Here is a 14,654-nt window from a genome sequence, read left to right as displayed (position 1 = left end):
GACGAGAAATCAGGGACGTGAGGATCGGTAAAAGTGAAAATAGCTCAATGGCTCAGCCCCACGACCGACTTGTCGATTCGCCGGTGATAAAGTTGATGGCGGGCTTCCGCCTTGATGGTAGACTTCAGGGTGGAATTATGGGGCGATTTTGCGATGTGATAGCATGGCGTGTATCTAAAATGACCATTTTCTTCCGGTCGGAAAATTGGCATCACTAACTGCGGTGACCTATGGGTCACAACTGGAGCGCCTGTGAGAATGGACAGACCAGGAAAATGAAAGGCGAATTGTTTTCCAAGACACTGTCCCTAATGTCCTAATCGTCCGCCGAGGAAAATTACAGCCATTGTCAACACTGAAGGATGGTGATCATTTAGCCTGTGTAGTGTGTACACTCGCGTCGCCTTATTTCGCATGCATTTTCACTTTCGTTTTCAAGCTTCGGAGAACAATCTTTTATTCGGCATAATCCTAGCAGTCATAACTACACATGACCTTATCAACTTTCGACACCAAATCTTAATGGCAATAATGGAATCGAATTACAACCATGAATCTTAGGAGACAAAAGTTATTTTGACAGTGCTGAATATGCGAGCTATTATTCGTTATTCGGTTGTGGCATTCTCCATGAGAACCTAAATCTTTGGTTTACCATCAATGTCACTAAAAGTTTTGAAGTCCGTTTTCTTTGGTGGCTGATGTGCTCCCTGACCCTTTTCTATAGTTTGCTAACGAGTAACGCTCCTTCGGTTTGCCAGTGTCCCTGACGGCCCTCCCTCCAGTCCCTCCCTCTGTTCTTGTTGGTATAGTGATGTCCCTTCATCTGCATGGTGTTCGCTGATGTCTCTGCAGCTCTCCGATCCCAGTGTTCGATGATGTCTTTTTTCAGCTTAAAATGGTCGCCGAGGTCCTACATATATCCTACCTTCTATATTCTCCTACCTTCTACCTTCTATTTTCAGTGGTCGCTGACTTCACTGACTTCTACATCCCATTGTTTTCAATGATCGCTGACGCCTTCCTCCCCTCCGTTTGCAGTGGTCGCTGACTGTGACGCCTCTCCCCCCTCCGTTCGCAGTGGTCGCTGACGCCTCTCCCCCCTCCGTTCGCAGTGGTCGCTGACGCCTCTCCCCCCTCCGTTCGCAGTGGTCGCTGACTGTGACACCTCTCCCCCTCCGTTTGCAGTGGTCGCTGACTGTGACGCCTCTCCCCCTCCCTCCGTTCGCAGTGGTCGCTGACGCCTCTCCCCCCTCCGTTCGCAGTGGTCTCTGATGCACCAGGACGACGCGCTGTTCAGACAGCTCCTGGCGCTCAACGACTCGATCGAGGCGCTGAAGAGAGCCGACACCATGTCGCTCTCATCTGCCTCCTCGCTCAGCTCTCTGCCCGAGCTGGCCGACGAGGAGAGCTGCTCGCCTAGCTCGACCCTGTCATCGACCAGCTCCGGACGCCAGAGCCATCTGTCGGCAAACTCCGGCAACTACATGGTGGGCGGGCCACACGCCATGAATATCATTGCCGTCTGTATCGCTTGTGCGGGGGGGGGGGGGGGACACAATTACATTTTTATTTATGAATAGAAGCTTGACTTTAAAAGCATACCATAAAGGTATTTAATAACATAAATTTGCTGGGTTTTAGTTGATGATGACCGAACTATGATTAACCCGGGCCCTGCTGGGGGGGCGTTTGAACACCCCTCTTGTGGTTTTTCGCGAATAACTCAAAAACGGCGGCGCGGAGCGCCGCCGTTTTTGGTACACCTTATCATACATCAATTCTACACATGTTGTGAAAATTTCAGACCAAGGTCATTCAAGGTCAGGTCACCAGGTCACTTGAAGTGACCTCACCTCAAAAAAGTTTCAATGTCTGTCATAGCTACACCGAGTGACCGATCGCTTTGAAACTTTCAGCGATTGCTAAGAGCAATAGTATGTACAAAATTTTTATCTCAGAATTTTGATATCGGTGACCTAAGGTCAGGTCAATTTTGCGACCTTCCCCATTGTAAGTCAATGGGAGAAAACTGAAATGCGCCTCTTTTGGACGAAATACATTATAAAGACTCCCAAATACTGAATTACAAGTGGTTTAGACACACTGAACATGAAAATGGTGTCCGTGACCCCTGTTTATGCCCTGAGGTCATCTTAGGTCACGAATGGTATCTAACAGTTTTTCGCAAATAACTTTTGATAGAGGCATGCTAGAGCGATGAAAACGCCTTAGATGTGTTCAGCTCGACGATACGGATCGACTGATATGCAACATGACCCTTTCCGGTCAGGTCATGACCTCGACCTGAGGTCAAATTTTCAAGTTGACCTTTCAAGGTCAAGTTATAGTTCATTCGATGCGTCTTGACGAGAGGAACACGATGCCGGTAAAAGTAAGCTCGTACAAGTCTTGGGTCAAAAGTTATTGCAGAAAAACTGTTTCCGAAAAATCGGCTATTTTTGCAGTTTTTGCCCCCTGCGGGCAAAACCGTTGACGTTAGGTCAAATCTGATAAAATTACTCAGAAAGGGCGTTAATAGAGCAATCGAATGCGCTTTTCCGCGGCTCTGTAGCTCTATTGGTTCCCGAGTTATGCGTTGGCTTCTTGGAAATTGTCGACATTCGACCTGGAAATCGGCGAAATTTTGCCTTCAATGACCTCTGGTGACCTGACCTTTGACCTGACCAAAAAATTGACCGAAGTGATTTCCTCATTATTTTTGACGCTCTTTCGAACGCCGCCTTCCGCGTATCGCTACGTGGCCCAGGAGCCGAATTAGAAGGGGGGGTGTTCAAACACCCCCAGCAGGGCGTGGAAATCCAGGACCCCCAGCCGGGCGCGGGTTAAGGTGTAGGTATGGTAGGTATTGGTCGTTTATCGATGGATCGCTAGATAGGTATGCCTATCCTGAGGCTATAGAACTCCGCCTAGCCTATTATCTTCTTTTGCAAGTGTCAGTTGCCCTGGTTAGTGGGTGTGCTATAACCTGCTATAACTAGCTTATATGGCTATAACTTGCCTTTTGTTTCGGCCCCATGTTTTTCGCTGGCCTTAGATATTGTTATGCTATACGAGTGTTGCAGCTCTCCGCCAAAATGCCTTAGTTAGGCTGACCGTTTTAGCGTTTGTTTGGTCTGACCAACCGTGAATGACTTGTCCCACAGGGATAGACTCAGCTACCCAGGCTCAGTATTTCTGTCACACCACTTAAATTTATTTTCCCTATATCCAGTCATCTCACGGCCCTTGATCCAGAACCCAGATTATTATCTAACGGTAGGTAATCCAGCAAACAAAATAACGATCACTTCATAATTATGTGCCAAAACCAAGCTGATCAATGGTCTCCGCTTAATTGAATGAAACTGAGTAGCGGACGCTTAACGTTTATTAACGCGTTTTTTTTGCATGTTTCAGCTCCTGAAGACCAAGTACCGGTCTCAGCCGCAGCTGACAGCCGAACTGCTCGCCGGTGACGGGGCCGGTCGGCTGACAGCCAGCCGGTCCTTTTCCGAGATGTCGCCACCATCGCTCCGCCAGACGTCGTCTCTGTCGCTGCGCCAGCTGGACAAGCTGAGACCGCCAAGCGGACACAGAAAGCAGGCATCATACGACTCTGGGATAGCCGACCAAGAGCCCAGAGGGAACACCTGAGGGAGGCCAGCGGTGAAATATCTGCCGAGACTACCGGAATATCACAGACCGACCCAAGAGCCGGTGAAAAGCCGTGGTCTTGGCAGGTGGACTGATGCGGTTATGGAAAGACGAATCTTTCAGAAACGGCGTCGAGTCTGTTTCCGTTTGGTGGACCTCAGTGTGCACATATGCGTGTTTGTATTTACTCTGTGATCTCAGCCGCCCAAATTTGATGTGTCGGCTATTTGTGAAGACAGAATGAGGCTTAGAGCTGTCCAGTGTTCAGTTTTGGTATGCTGAAATGCATGGCTGATAAGGCACGTACGATTTATTTAGTGTGTCTTCTTTGATGCTCTTAATATTTGCTGTTAGACAACCGGATGCATAAGCAGCTCTTCTGTTTTTAGCATTCACTTTAAGATTAATCAGTATCTTTTAAACAACTGTATTTTTGTGTGTTTCGTGACGGAATATTTTATCTGCTGTTGGAGCCAGAGCGTGTCCAGGTGACTGAGAATGTGCATTGAAAATAAATGTTAAGAGCGTGCAGTAGCGACATTCAGAAAAAAACGAGTGGTAAACTGACACTGGAGAGCGTAGCGTAAACAGACCCTGAAGAATCCTGAGTGCTTAGCCAGACAGCCAGACAGTTTTTTCATGATCGTTTGTGCATTGGAATAATAACGGTTCCGAAGTTAGACGTAAGTAATAGGCATAATAAGCTTTCTTTCATGGCCAAAATGGCGCGTTTTCCAGCTTTTCATTAATACCTACGTTCCATGGAAATTGACACCAAGGTCGATTGCTCGAACACAAGATGATTGCTTGGACACAGGACAAGCTCTGCAGAGTTCAGTGCATTCATGGTGGGACATGCATACATCGGCATACATCCAGCAGCTCACAGATGTCAGCCCTGTCGCGCCCGCCGCCTAGATGTCGCTGTCGTCGGTTCAGCGGCGCATGACCGGCAACCGGGCCGTGGGGGCGGGGCGGGGCGGGGCGGGGCGGGCGGCGCTGGGCCGTGCGCAGAACGGCGCCAGTCTTCGTCGATGTCGGCCGGCCGCTGCCCGATTCCAGGGTAAGTGAACGTCGTGCACCGCCGACGACACACCGCGACACTGCACCGTGCGTCGTCAGCGACGCTGCACCGCGACACCGCTCCACCGACCCGCCGTACGATCTCTCGCGAGTCGCGAAACACAACCTATTGTTGTGTCAACCTAACCTATTACAATTGTGCATCGCGCGACACTGCATAGTGCTGAATGGACCCAAGACTCGGACATGATCTCAGGGTAAGGTGAACCTGACAGTGGTCACTATTGGATGGTTCTGCAGAGTGCAGACACCTTTGTCATGTTCTTTTATGCGATGTTCACTTGTGACCTTTCTGTCTCGAACGTGCCTTACTGACCTTTTGCATGTCCATTAATCGGTTGGAAGTTGAGTGCTTATTTGACTATAATGGAGCCCAAAAGATCTTTTACGGTCCGTGCAAATGTCAACAAAGAAGAAAGTCTCAGAGCTAAATCAACTTCAGAAATTAATGAATGGTAGGATGCATGGTTTGCCAAACGTGCATTGTTTCTCGTCTGACGTCATACATTATACTCTAATCCAGACAGAGCAGACACCAATGTAAAGCCCCCATTCATGACCACCCCAGTCCCCACCGTTTTGTTCAACATCTCTCCACTCAGCAGCCGCGTACCGCCTATATTTGAGTGCCCCACCCACCGGAGCTAGCAGCGGCCGCCGCAGGCCGCACTGTGTCAGGGCCGCGCGGTGCGCTGGTCGGCGGACCGTGACACCACAGCGAGTGACACGGTCACGTCACGGGAGGGTGGGGTGTACTACCTCTGCCTCTGCTCTGACACCGCAGCGAGTGACACGGCCATGCGTCACAGGAGGGTGGGGTTAGGGGTTCACTGCCTCTGCCTCTGCTCTGACACCACAGCGACTAGCGAGTGACACGATGCGTCGCAGAAGGGTAGGGTGGGGTATACTGCTGCGCTGACATTGTGTTTCGGCGGTTTCAACTGCTACTCCAGCTCTCCATGCCGCATTCTATGATGGCGGGGTGCACCGACACTATATCACTGACACTATGTCTGACAAACTTTGTAGCATCACTGTCACCCAACCACTATTTCATCGCTCCACATTCGTCCTTGCTGTCCCGAGACACAGTCACAAAACAGGGTGGGATGAGCGGCCACTGCACTGACATTGCGTCCGGTATACGTCACACTGTGCCTATAGCTCGCCGGAAAATGGTGCACAATGAGAGACCTGTTTGATTGAGTGACGGTATTACAGTGGCGGATCCCGGGGGGGGGGGGGGGTAAAATGGGCATTTGCCCCCCCAACGGCATGATTTTAACATTACGCCTATGGACGATGCATGGAAAGAATCGATAAATTGTTATGGTTTGCCCCCCCCCAAAAAAAACTCTGAGCTGGATCCGCCTCTGCGGTATTATACGCACACAGTACAAGGTCGTGTCAAGTGGAGATGGGACGGAGCTCTGTTAGCTGGCAAGCCCATTTAGGTCATTACACTGAAAGAAAAAATTATTCACGTTACCACCCCAAACTGAGTTGTCAAAACTCACGACGGCAACTACTCAGGTTCCCTTGGTAACTACTCTTTGGTACTCAGGAGATACTCATGTTAACACTAACGTGACTCATACATAACGTGAGTATTCCGGGTGAGTTGTCAAAACTCACCACCTAAGTACTCAGGTTTGAGCTTCTACTAAGACGCTACCCACAGTATTACCAAGGTGGACCACACACTTACTCAGGCTAATACTAACGATAACCAACTCTGAATAATGATAATACTAACCCATTTAAGATGGGTCTTACTAACGCGGATGCCAACGCATAAAACCAAAAATGCGTTCGTTAACCTTACGCCTTGCTGACGTGACAAACACGAGGAAAAACACTGAAGTTTATTACAAAAACCCATCATACGACATCTCTGCCAACATGCAATTCAAGGGCCGGGTACGGGGCGCAATCCGTTAAACACAACACTAAAAGAGGTCCGTAAAAAAAAACAATGAAACACTCCCATAGATCGCAAACACTGCGCGAGATCGCTTAGTTTTTGAACCGTTTCCTACCGCGAGATCGGCGCACTGCAGCTCGAAGGGTGCTGGCTGCTGGTATTCTGGCTCAGTAGCGCGAGGGCATGGAAGACCATGGGCGCACTTTCTCTGTCGCCATCCTTGAGACTGCAGTTTCCAGAAAACGCACCAGTGTCTCCGAAACTTTACTTTACCTATGGACCGAAAACAATAAGCTGTTAAGAAATAAAGCGAAAACTTCAGAAGACATCGGCGAGGTGTGTTAAATGGAATAGTTCACTTTCACGAAATTAGTTTTTTTTTCAATGGATTTATGATTTTTTATGCTCAAAATGATCAGCAAAAAAAACTTCTTATAAAAAAATATTATTTTCTATATTAATGAAGAAATACGATCGGCTTTGTATCGGATTTGGTGACAATCGGCGCAGCGCTTCTGGAGATAGGTATATCGAAAAAACTCGTCGTGAAATAACCCGTCGTGAAAACGGCTAGTGTTTTTCTTTTTGCAAAGCATGCCGCGGTAAATTATGCAGATGGCATAATTATATTCTATATACTGACACTGTGATTGCAAGATACAGAAAGAAGTAAAAAAAAAAATCTAGTAACTTTTTAGGAACCTGTTAGATGAGCTATAGATCTCCGTACCTATCGAACAGGAGCAGGCAGACTTCACATTCTGAAGCCACCCGGCGGCGAGCATCCGGCGTCGATCGGGGCGAGCGTCTGCACCGGCACCAGCCCCGGCAGCAGTGCGATGGTATATCCAAAAGAAACTGTAAAAGGAGATATACAGTCGGTATATTTTAATGACACATTTTTGAAAAAAACTACTACCCTATCTTAATATATCCATTATCCAACACAACCCAGACGAACCCAGCAGATAAAATATTTACATAATATTTTCACGTATTTAACCATCAAAACTTTTCATAGAACAAAAGCATTGACTATCGTCAAATACGCATTCCATTATTAAAATAACACTTACAAAGCACAAATCTTCACTAATTACCATCTTTAGGGCACATCTCTCTTCGGAGATGTGCTCTCACATCTCCCTCATGATCTCTCACGGTACCTTATATGCCTATTTCCTCGCGACACACAATTGCGCTTGTGGTCATTGATCAATAATAAATACTAATAAGGTAAGTATATGAACATACTTACTATTGGCCTCGGAATCCAAGTTTCAGTTTCTGCACACCAAGTCATGCCAAGTCCATAAAATGCTGCACACGCGAGCGACGCACTTTCACCACCAAGCAACAGAATTCAACTGAAATAATGGCAGACGCGCGCGAAACGTGCGCGGCTGTGCCACATCGGCTCAACCAATCAGCGAGCTGGAAGCCTACTCACGGCTAGATTACTAACCACATACTCATGATCCTGAGCATAAATACCAAGCATCGATGAGTACAGCATTTCCAAAATGCTACCGGTGATGCACATAAATCGATGCGAACATGCTTAATATTCAAAGCAAAATTTCGCCTTGCTTACCTTACGATAGCAAATAGCAAATGAAAATGTCACATAGTTAAATGGCATTTATTCACTATGAGAATAAATAGTGTTTTATTGTTTCGATGCCGTCATAAGCCTTGCTGTTTAGTTTTTCTATTCAGAGTAGGTACCTATAGCTCTCTTGCTAAGCGGCTGGGCATGGTTGGCAATTGGCATGAATATTGAATATTGAATGCGTCTTTTGAAGCTGTAGGCTTTATGCGATAATTGTAGGCCAGGTCAAAGGTTGTGTCATCCTACTTCATCGATTTGTAACTTTCCCAGATTCGACATTTCACACAGCTCGGTGTTGGTGCACAAATAAATCTATAGGATATACCCTATCGCTGATTAGTGCGCGTTCCACTCGTTCGCTCCATCATTGCTTACGAACCTCACCTTTTGGCTGTTAAAGGCCGTACATTCCCGTCGCGTGTGCTCATCCTCCTTGCGGGCGTCTTACCATAACCGCCAAACACGCCAACGGGACATAATGGAATGTTTATCTGGAATGTATATGCTAGACACAAGTTAAAGGTAGTGTGCCACCTTTGAAAGATTTCCCATTTTATTTTTCCTAGGATAAGAAGCTTCTGTTTTTACCTAATATCGCAAAAAAAAATCAAAAATGGGCCTGGAATAGTGCCTTTTTCGCCTAAAAGTTTATCGGTTTTTAGATATGTATAACAACTGTAGTGGGCTCACCTGCAAACAGGCGTCGGGCAACAATCGCGAATGCGGCGCACTTGTGACAATAAGCAAAGGTCATTATAGTGTTACGACCATACGACGTACGGGAATGAGTTATCAGCTGTCTACGTAGACAACACAATGTCGAGCCTTAAACTGTAAGCCCGTATTGGTATTGTTTCTTTTATTTGGCTGTCGAACATTATTTATGGTTTGAAATATGATTTTATGTAAAATAATTGATATGAAAAAGCCGTCTTATAAGTTATGACCCCATTTCACCACACGCAAGTGGCAGAAATGACAATGATCAGCTGACGCATTTTTATTGGCCGAAGTCAGAGCGCGCGGCCCGACGCACCACGCGTATTTGGAAATTCCGACCTCGACGAGCATCAGAAGCCACCTAACAGGCGTGTTCGAAACCGCAGGAGATGATGATGAACGGGTTTATCGAAACTTGATTGGATGAGCATATCGGTAATAGCGATTTCAGTGTGTGCATTTATTGTTCATAGTGGTGTGAAATGTGGTTGGGGTACGACCGACAACCCGTCGGGGCGAATTTCGCACTGGGGTACTCAAATTTTGAAGAATTTAAGACGTTTCCATGAATTTTGAAGGTATGGATAAGTTCTAAAAATCCGGTTCTCCTTATCTGGGCCATTAACTCCATACGGTCCAAGAAAGCTGGCACACTACCTTTAACATGTACGATCACACATCCAACAGTAACAAACATGCACGCGGTATGCGATGCCCGGCAGTTATAACCGAAACCCTGTCAGTACGTGGGCGCTGCCCACCGGGTCGCGCAAGTACGCCGCCTTGCTCTCCGGCAGCACGGCCGGGAGGGTCGCGGCGTGGGGCCGTATAGCTGCCGGAACCGCGCCTCGTCATTTCGGCTCAGGGCATCTGCCGCGCCGTTCTCCTTGGTTGGAATGTACAGTCCACAGCAGAAGTAATGTGGGGTTTCAGTCATGGGTATGTTCTGCTTCTGAAGCTTAGGAACGATTAGCCAGACTACAATGAAACTTTGAATGTAGCTTATATGTATCGTCACCCTTGCAGCTGCAACTTTAGCTATTGACATCTTCTTTTCGATCACTCCGCATTAAACAATCGCCAGTCAAAGCCAACCGTCGAGATTGGTAAAACCCTACATTACTTTAGCGGTGGGCTGTACGCTATCTCTAAAATGAAACCCCGGAGCGCAGTCCAAGCATGATCGATAACAAGACTTAGGCCGACGACGAGTGTGTCTATAGTAGTGATGTCATTTTCCAAAAAATGTCTAACCGATACCGACCGAAACCAAAATTTGGGGAAAATTTCCGACCGAATACCGACCGATAAATCCCAAGCCAAAATTTGACCGAAATTTGACCGAAATTCTATTTGCTATTACTCTACCCCAAAATTAAAATATTTGGCAAATTCTGATGGAAAATAATGGGAAATGGCATTTCAGTCCAAGTTCAGTCAATCCTCTAGCCACTGCAAAATACATTTTGTGGTAGAAGTTACATTGCTGAGGGTAGCAACACATGGACCTCAGCATTTCACAGATTTGGTTAATTAGAATTGTCAAGAATCTACTGTGGTCTATGTAAGGAAGAATGCTCATTCATGTTGCAAAAGCACGATCAATTAGTAAGTCAAATGGTTGGTAATAGGTACCTATGTTCATGACAACATTCCCTAGGAGAAAAGGCGGAATCAACACACCACAAAACACACCAAAACTGCTTGGAAACTTGCCTTGAGCCTTGAGATGTGGTCTGAGATACCCTACAAAGAATTTGACACTGAAAATCCAGCTGAAAAGGCAGGTACTAGGTAGCTCTGAGCTTGAATTTTGTCCCAAAAATGAAATGAAAATTCATAAACAGGCACTTTGTCTTATCTCTTGTTTTTCTTATCTTTACAAGAAAACAAAATATGCAGAGACAAAACTTATACAAAGTGGCGCCAAAGTGGCGCAAAAGTAATAGAAGAACCAAGGATTGACTTTTTAAGATCCTCTCTTCCCTAACGAAAGGATGTATGATGATGACGTAATATTTATTTATATGCGCTTTTGGTAGAATTATTGGAGGGAAATTAATTTTCTTGTAGTGGATTACACTCACAATGTTGATTTCATTAGAATTAAATATCGTGTTGGATCATTTACATCAAAAAATAATAATTCACGAGTCAGCATGTAACAATCCAAAACTTTTTTGCAGCAACTTAATCAGCTGGTTTAAAGTCTCTGTTATGGCGCATCTGTTTCGAAATCCTTCCTTGTGTTTGGAATGTGGAAGATTCCAGAAATTGGACATGGGCCGAATCTGTAGTTTTTGTCAAGATTCCTATGTTTTTATGTTGTGGTCATCTAGATTTCAAACATTTGGTTGGTACCTGCAATATTTAAGGAGAATGTGGAATAGTAGAACACCTGTGAAATGTAAATGTGATCACTGCTAAGTGCTAAGTGCTAACTGTCCAGTCTTCAGAAACACATTTCAGTAATTCAAGTTATTTTTGTCCTTGCATTTTTGATGACTGTATAATGATTTTTGCAGGCAATACTTCTTTGATTACAGGTGAAATTTAACAGTTAGACTGGAATAGAGTTTCAAAATTGTGTGTACTTGTGGGGCCAACTGAGTCAAAATCAGCCTGCTTGTAGTTGTGGTTGGACAATGGGTGGCTGCTGCCTGCTGGGTGGGATGGCTAATGAAGTTGCCAAAATGTGGCATTTGACATTTGGGGGAAATTTTGCAACTCTATCATTAACATCCCAATAAATTTCATTTTAACTAGGCAAAAATGGAATACTTTCTCTTTTTGAAAATGGTTTCACTGGCAGGGTGACCGAAAGTGTCCGATTTTTGGGGGGCCTGACCGACCGATTACCAAATCGGTCAGCATATATTTTCGGTAACCGAAATTTTCGGTAACCGATTGACACCACTAGTCTATAGGACGGTATTTTTGGATTGAAAGTTGCTATTGGGGAGGGTGGGAGGGGATCGTTTTCCACAGCCTGTCGCTTCGTTTCCACCCTTCCGCACTGTCCGCCGTCTCTGAGCGCGCGCCTTGGACTGCCCGACCTGTTTTGCGGCCTGTGTATATACTGTGCGTGTCTTATCTCGCCTCGGCCGAAGCCCGGTCCCCTCCCCCTGGACCCGGGTCGCCAACCGCGCCACGGCTCGGGTCTCCTCCCACCCCTCTGCCCCTCCCTCCCTCCTCGTGCTGGCCATCCTCCGCTCCCTCTATTCGAGCCCCAAATCAAGCTAATAGGTGGGACCTATTACTGATTAGGGTGTTTCATACTGTACGCTCCCCACATCTGTTGTCCAGTATTGGCTGTTAATGGCCGTCTGCACCCAAATCGCGTTATCGTTCATATCATGATCGATAACAAGACGCCAAACTAGCCAACGGAGCAGAATGTACGCGGTTATATAGGTATCCTGATTGTTGGCAATGCACACGACGTTCGGCATGAGCAGTGTTTCGTTCGCAGTTCCATAGCCTGCCGTGTCCGTCTGTCTGCTGTTTGCACTTCCCATCGGCCCGCCGACGCGGCGATTAGTGTTATGAGTTACGCCAGGTCCCCCTTTTTTGGCGTCCGCACACACTGACGAACACTTCCCTTCCCCATGTCGCCGACCCCCCCCTCTCTCCCCACTCTCTCTCTCTCTCTCTCTCTTTCCTCTCCCTCCCCTCTCTCTTCTCTCTCTCTCTCTCTCTCTCTCTCTCTCTCTCTCTCTCTCTCTCTCTCTCTCTCTCTCTCCCTCACTTTCCTCCCCGTCCGACGTCCGACTACGGGACGGACGGGCCCGTCCCACGGTCCCTCTCTTGTTTGTCGGTTTTCTGGGGGTGTAGCTTTATTACCGCAACGGCCGTCCAGAACCAATAGCACCACCGTGGCCACAGACCACCCTCATATCCACTTTCGCGTTTGACGATCGCTAGACGGCGATATTTGAAATTGACATGTTTGACTGGCACCGCCATTGCGTCCTTTTTATTGACACCATCCGAAGCCGTGCTGCTGTCGATATGCATGGACCAGTGGACGTCATGCTGCTGGTGGCCTGGTGCCTGGTGCAAAATAGGGTTGCCAGGTGTCCTTAGGGTATGTTATTCCCCAGCGACGGCAAAGTCCAAGTCGGCGCGGAGCCAAGCGTCTAAAGTCGACGCGGAGCCAAGCGTCTATGTGCGCCTGTTTGGCGATGGCCGCGCTGAGCGGCCGCAGTTCTATGCACACAGCATTGGTTAATGGTTTGCCCATCTCCTTATTCGCTACCGCTTATAATTGCCATTGTTCTATAAATTTTTAATGGGTCAACATGGTTCAGGCATGTGGAAGTGCCTCACCGGGCGCATAAATGAGCCCACATGGTTCACGCATGTGTGGCTTGGTGCTGCGTCGATGTGGTTCACGCATGCCTGACGAACAGCGAGTTTGTAATGATCAACATGGTTCAGGCATGTTGAATTGCCTCTCCGATACGGTTCAGGCGTAACTGGCGCATAAATGAGCCCACATGGTTCACGCATTTGTGGCTTGGCGCTGCTTCGATATGGTTCACGCATACCTGAAGAACAGCGAGTTTTGTAATGGGTCAACATGGTTCAGGCATGTTGAAGTGTCTCACCGATACGGTTCAGGTGGGTTCAGGCGTACCGGGTGCATAAATGAGCCCACATGGTGCACGCATGTGTGGCTTGGTGCTGCGTCGATACGTCGATATGGTTCAGACATACCTGGCGAACAGCGAGTTTTACTGTGTCAACATGATTCAGGCATGTTGAATTGCCGCACCAATACGTGTCAAAATACCGGACGCGTAGATGAGCCCAGATGGTTCAGGCATGTGTGGCTTGGAGCCGCGTCGATATGGTTCATGCATACTTTATGAACAGCTAATTTAACTGTCAACATGGTTCATGCATGTTGAATCGCCTCACCGATACGCCAGAGAACCGGGCGCGTAATCCAGCCGCCCACATGATTCAGGCATTTTTGGCTGAGGGCCGCGTAGATATGGTTCAGGCATCACGACGAACAACGCATTTAACTGTCAACATGATTCATGCATGTTGAATTGCCGCACCGCTACTGGTACTACCTGACGCACAACGGATTTTAACTGTGTCAACATGATTCATGCATGTTGAATCGCCGCACCGATGCGTGTTCGAATACCGGGCGCATAAATGGGCCCGCATGATTCAGGCATCTTTGGTTGGGAGCTGCTCGATATGGTTTAGACGTACCTGACGCACGACGGATTTAACTGTCAACATGATTCATGCATGTTGAATCGCCTCATCGATACGGGTCAAAGAACCGGCGTATGTGAGCCCACATGATTCAAGCGTGTATGGCTGGGAGCCACGTAGATATGGTTCAGGCATGCCTGACGAACAACGAATTTAGATGTGTCAACATGATCATGCATGCTGAATTTCCGTACCGATACGGATCAGAGAACCGGTGTAGGGAAGCCCACATGATTCGGGCGTGTGTGGCTGGGAGCCGCGTAGATCCTCCCGGCGCGCACCACGCCCCAGGCCGGTGACCAGGTATTCACTGCTGCGCAGGCCACCATAAAACCCCAGCGTGCACGCCGCCCACACGCATCGCTGGTCCCATGGAGACGCCGGTGTCGCCGCCAGCCGTATTTCCAACCGGCGTAAATG

At 47.5% G+C, this 14,654-nt stretch overlaps 2 protein-coding genes and 1 long non-coding RNA gene across 4 annotated transcripts in view; 2 read left to right on the top strand and 1 right to left on the bottom strand.

Annotated features, from left to right (window-relative positions):
• LOC122389572 overlaps window positions 1-4,182 on the top strand; it is a 52,475-nt gene extending 48,293 nt beyond the window's left edge. The window contains exons 2-3 of the mRNA XM_043381729.1: window positions 1,266-1,490; window positions 3,421-4,182. Of these exons, the coding sequence (XP_043237664.1) occupies window positions 1,266-1,490; window positions 3,421-3,657 (462 nt within the window). The 3' untranslated portion in view covers window positions 3,658-4,182. The remainder of the gene's footprint in view (window positions 1-1,265; window positions 1,491-3,420) is intronic.
• Window positions 4,183-4,628: 446 nt separating this feature from the next.
• Window positions 4,629-14,654, top strand: part of LOC122389570 (protein FAM166B-like) — a 32,141-nt gene continuing 22,115 nt past the window's right edge. Inside the window, exon 1 of one of the 2 annotated variants that reach the window (XM_043381727.1) lies at window positions 4,629-4,720. In XM_043381727.1, coding sequence (XP_043237662.1) covers window positions 4,692-4,720 — 29 coding nt within the window. In that variant the 5' untranslated portion in view covers window positions 4,629-4,691. Of the gene's footprint in view, window positions 4,721-4,760; window positions 4,938-14,654 lie in introns of those variants that run through there. The other variant, XM_043381728.1, reaches the window with a different exon arrangement.
• LOC122389571 lies at window positions 6,553-8,166 on the bottom strand. The gene is made up of 3 exons (XR_006257999.1): window positions 7,923-8,166; window positions 7,395-7,522; window positions 6,553-6,937 (listed from the first exon to the last, which is right to left on the bottom strand). It is a non-coding gene; the product is annotated as an uncharacterized LOC122389571 (long non-coding RNA).

Source organism: Amphibalanus amphitrite, unplaced genomic scaffold (genome assembly GCF_019059575.1).
Source record: "Amphibalanus amphitrite isolate SeventyFive unplaced genomic scaffold, NRLGWU_Aamphi_draft 000362F_arrow, whole genome shotgun sequence".
Lineage (NCBI taxonomy): Eukaryota > Metazoa > Arthropoda > Thecostraca > Balanomorpha > Balanidae > Amphibalanus > Amphibalanus amphitrite.
The sequence above is the reverse complement of the archived record's forward strand: the minus strand, read 5'-3'. Positions and strand labels throughout refer to the sequence as shown.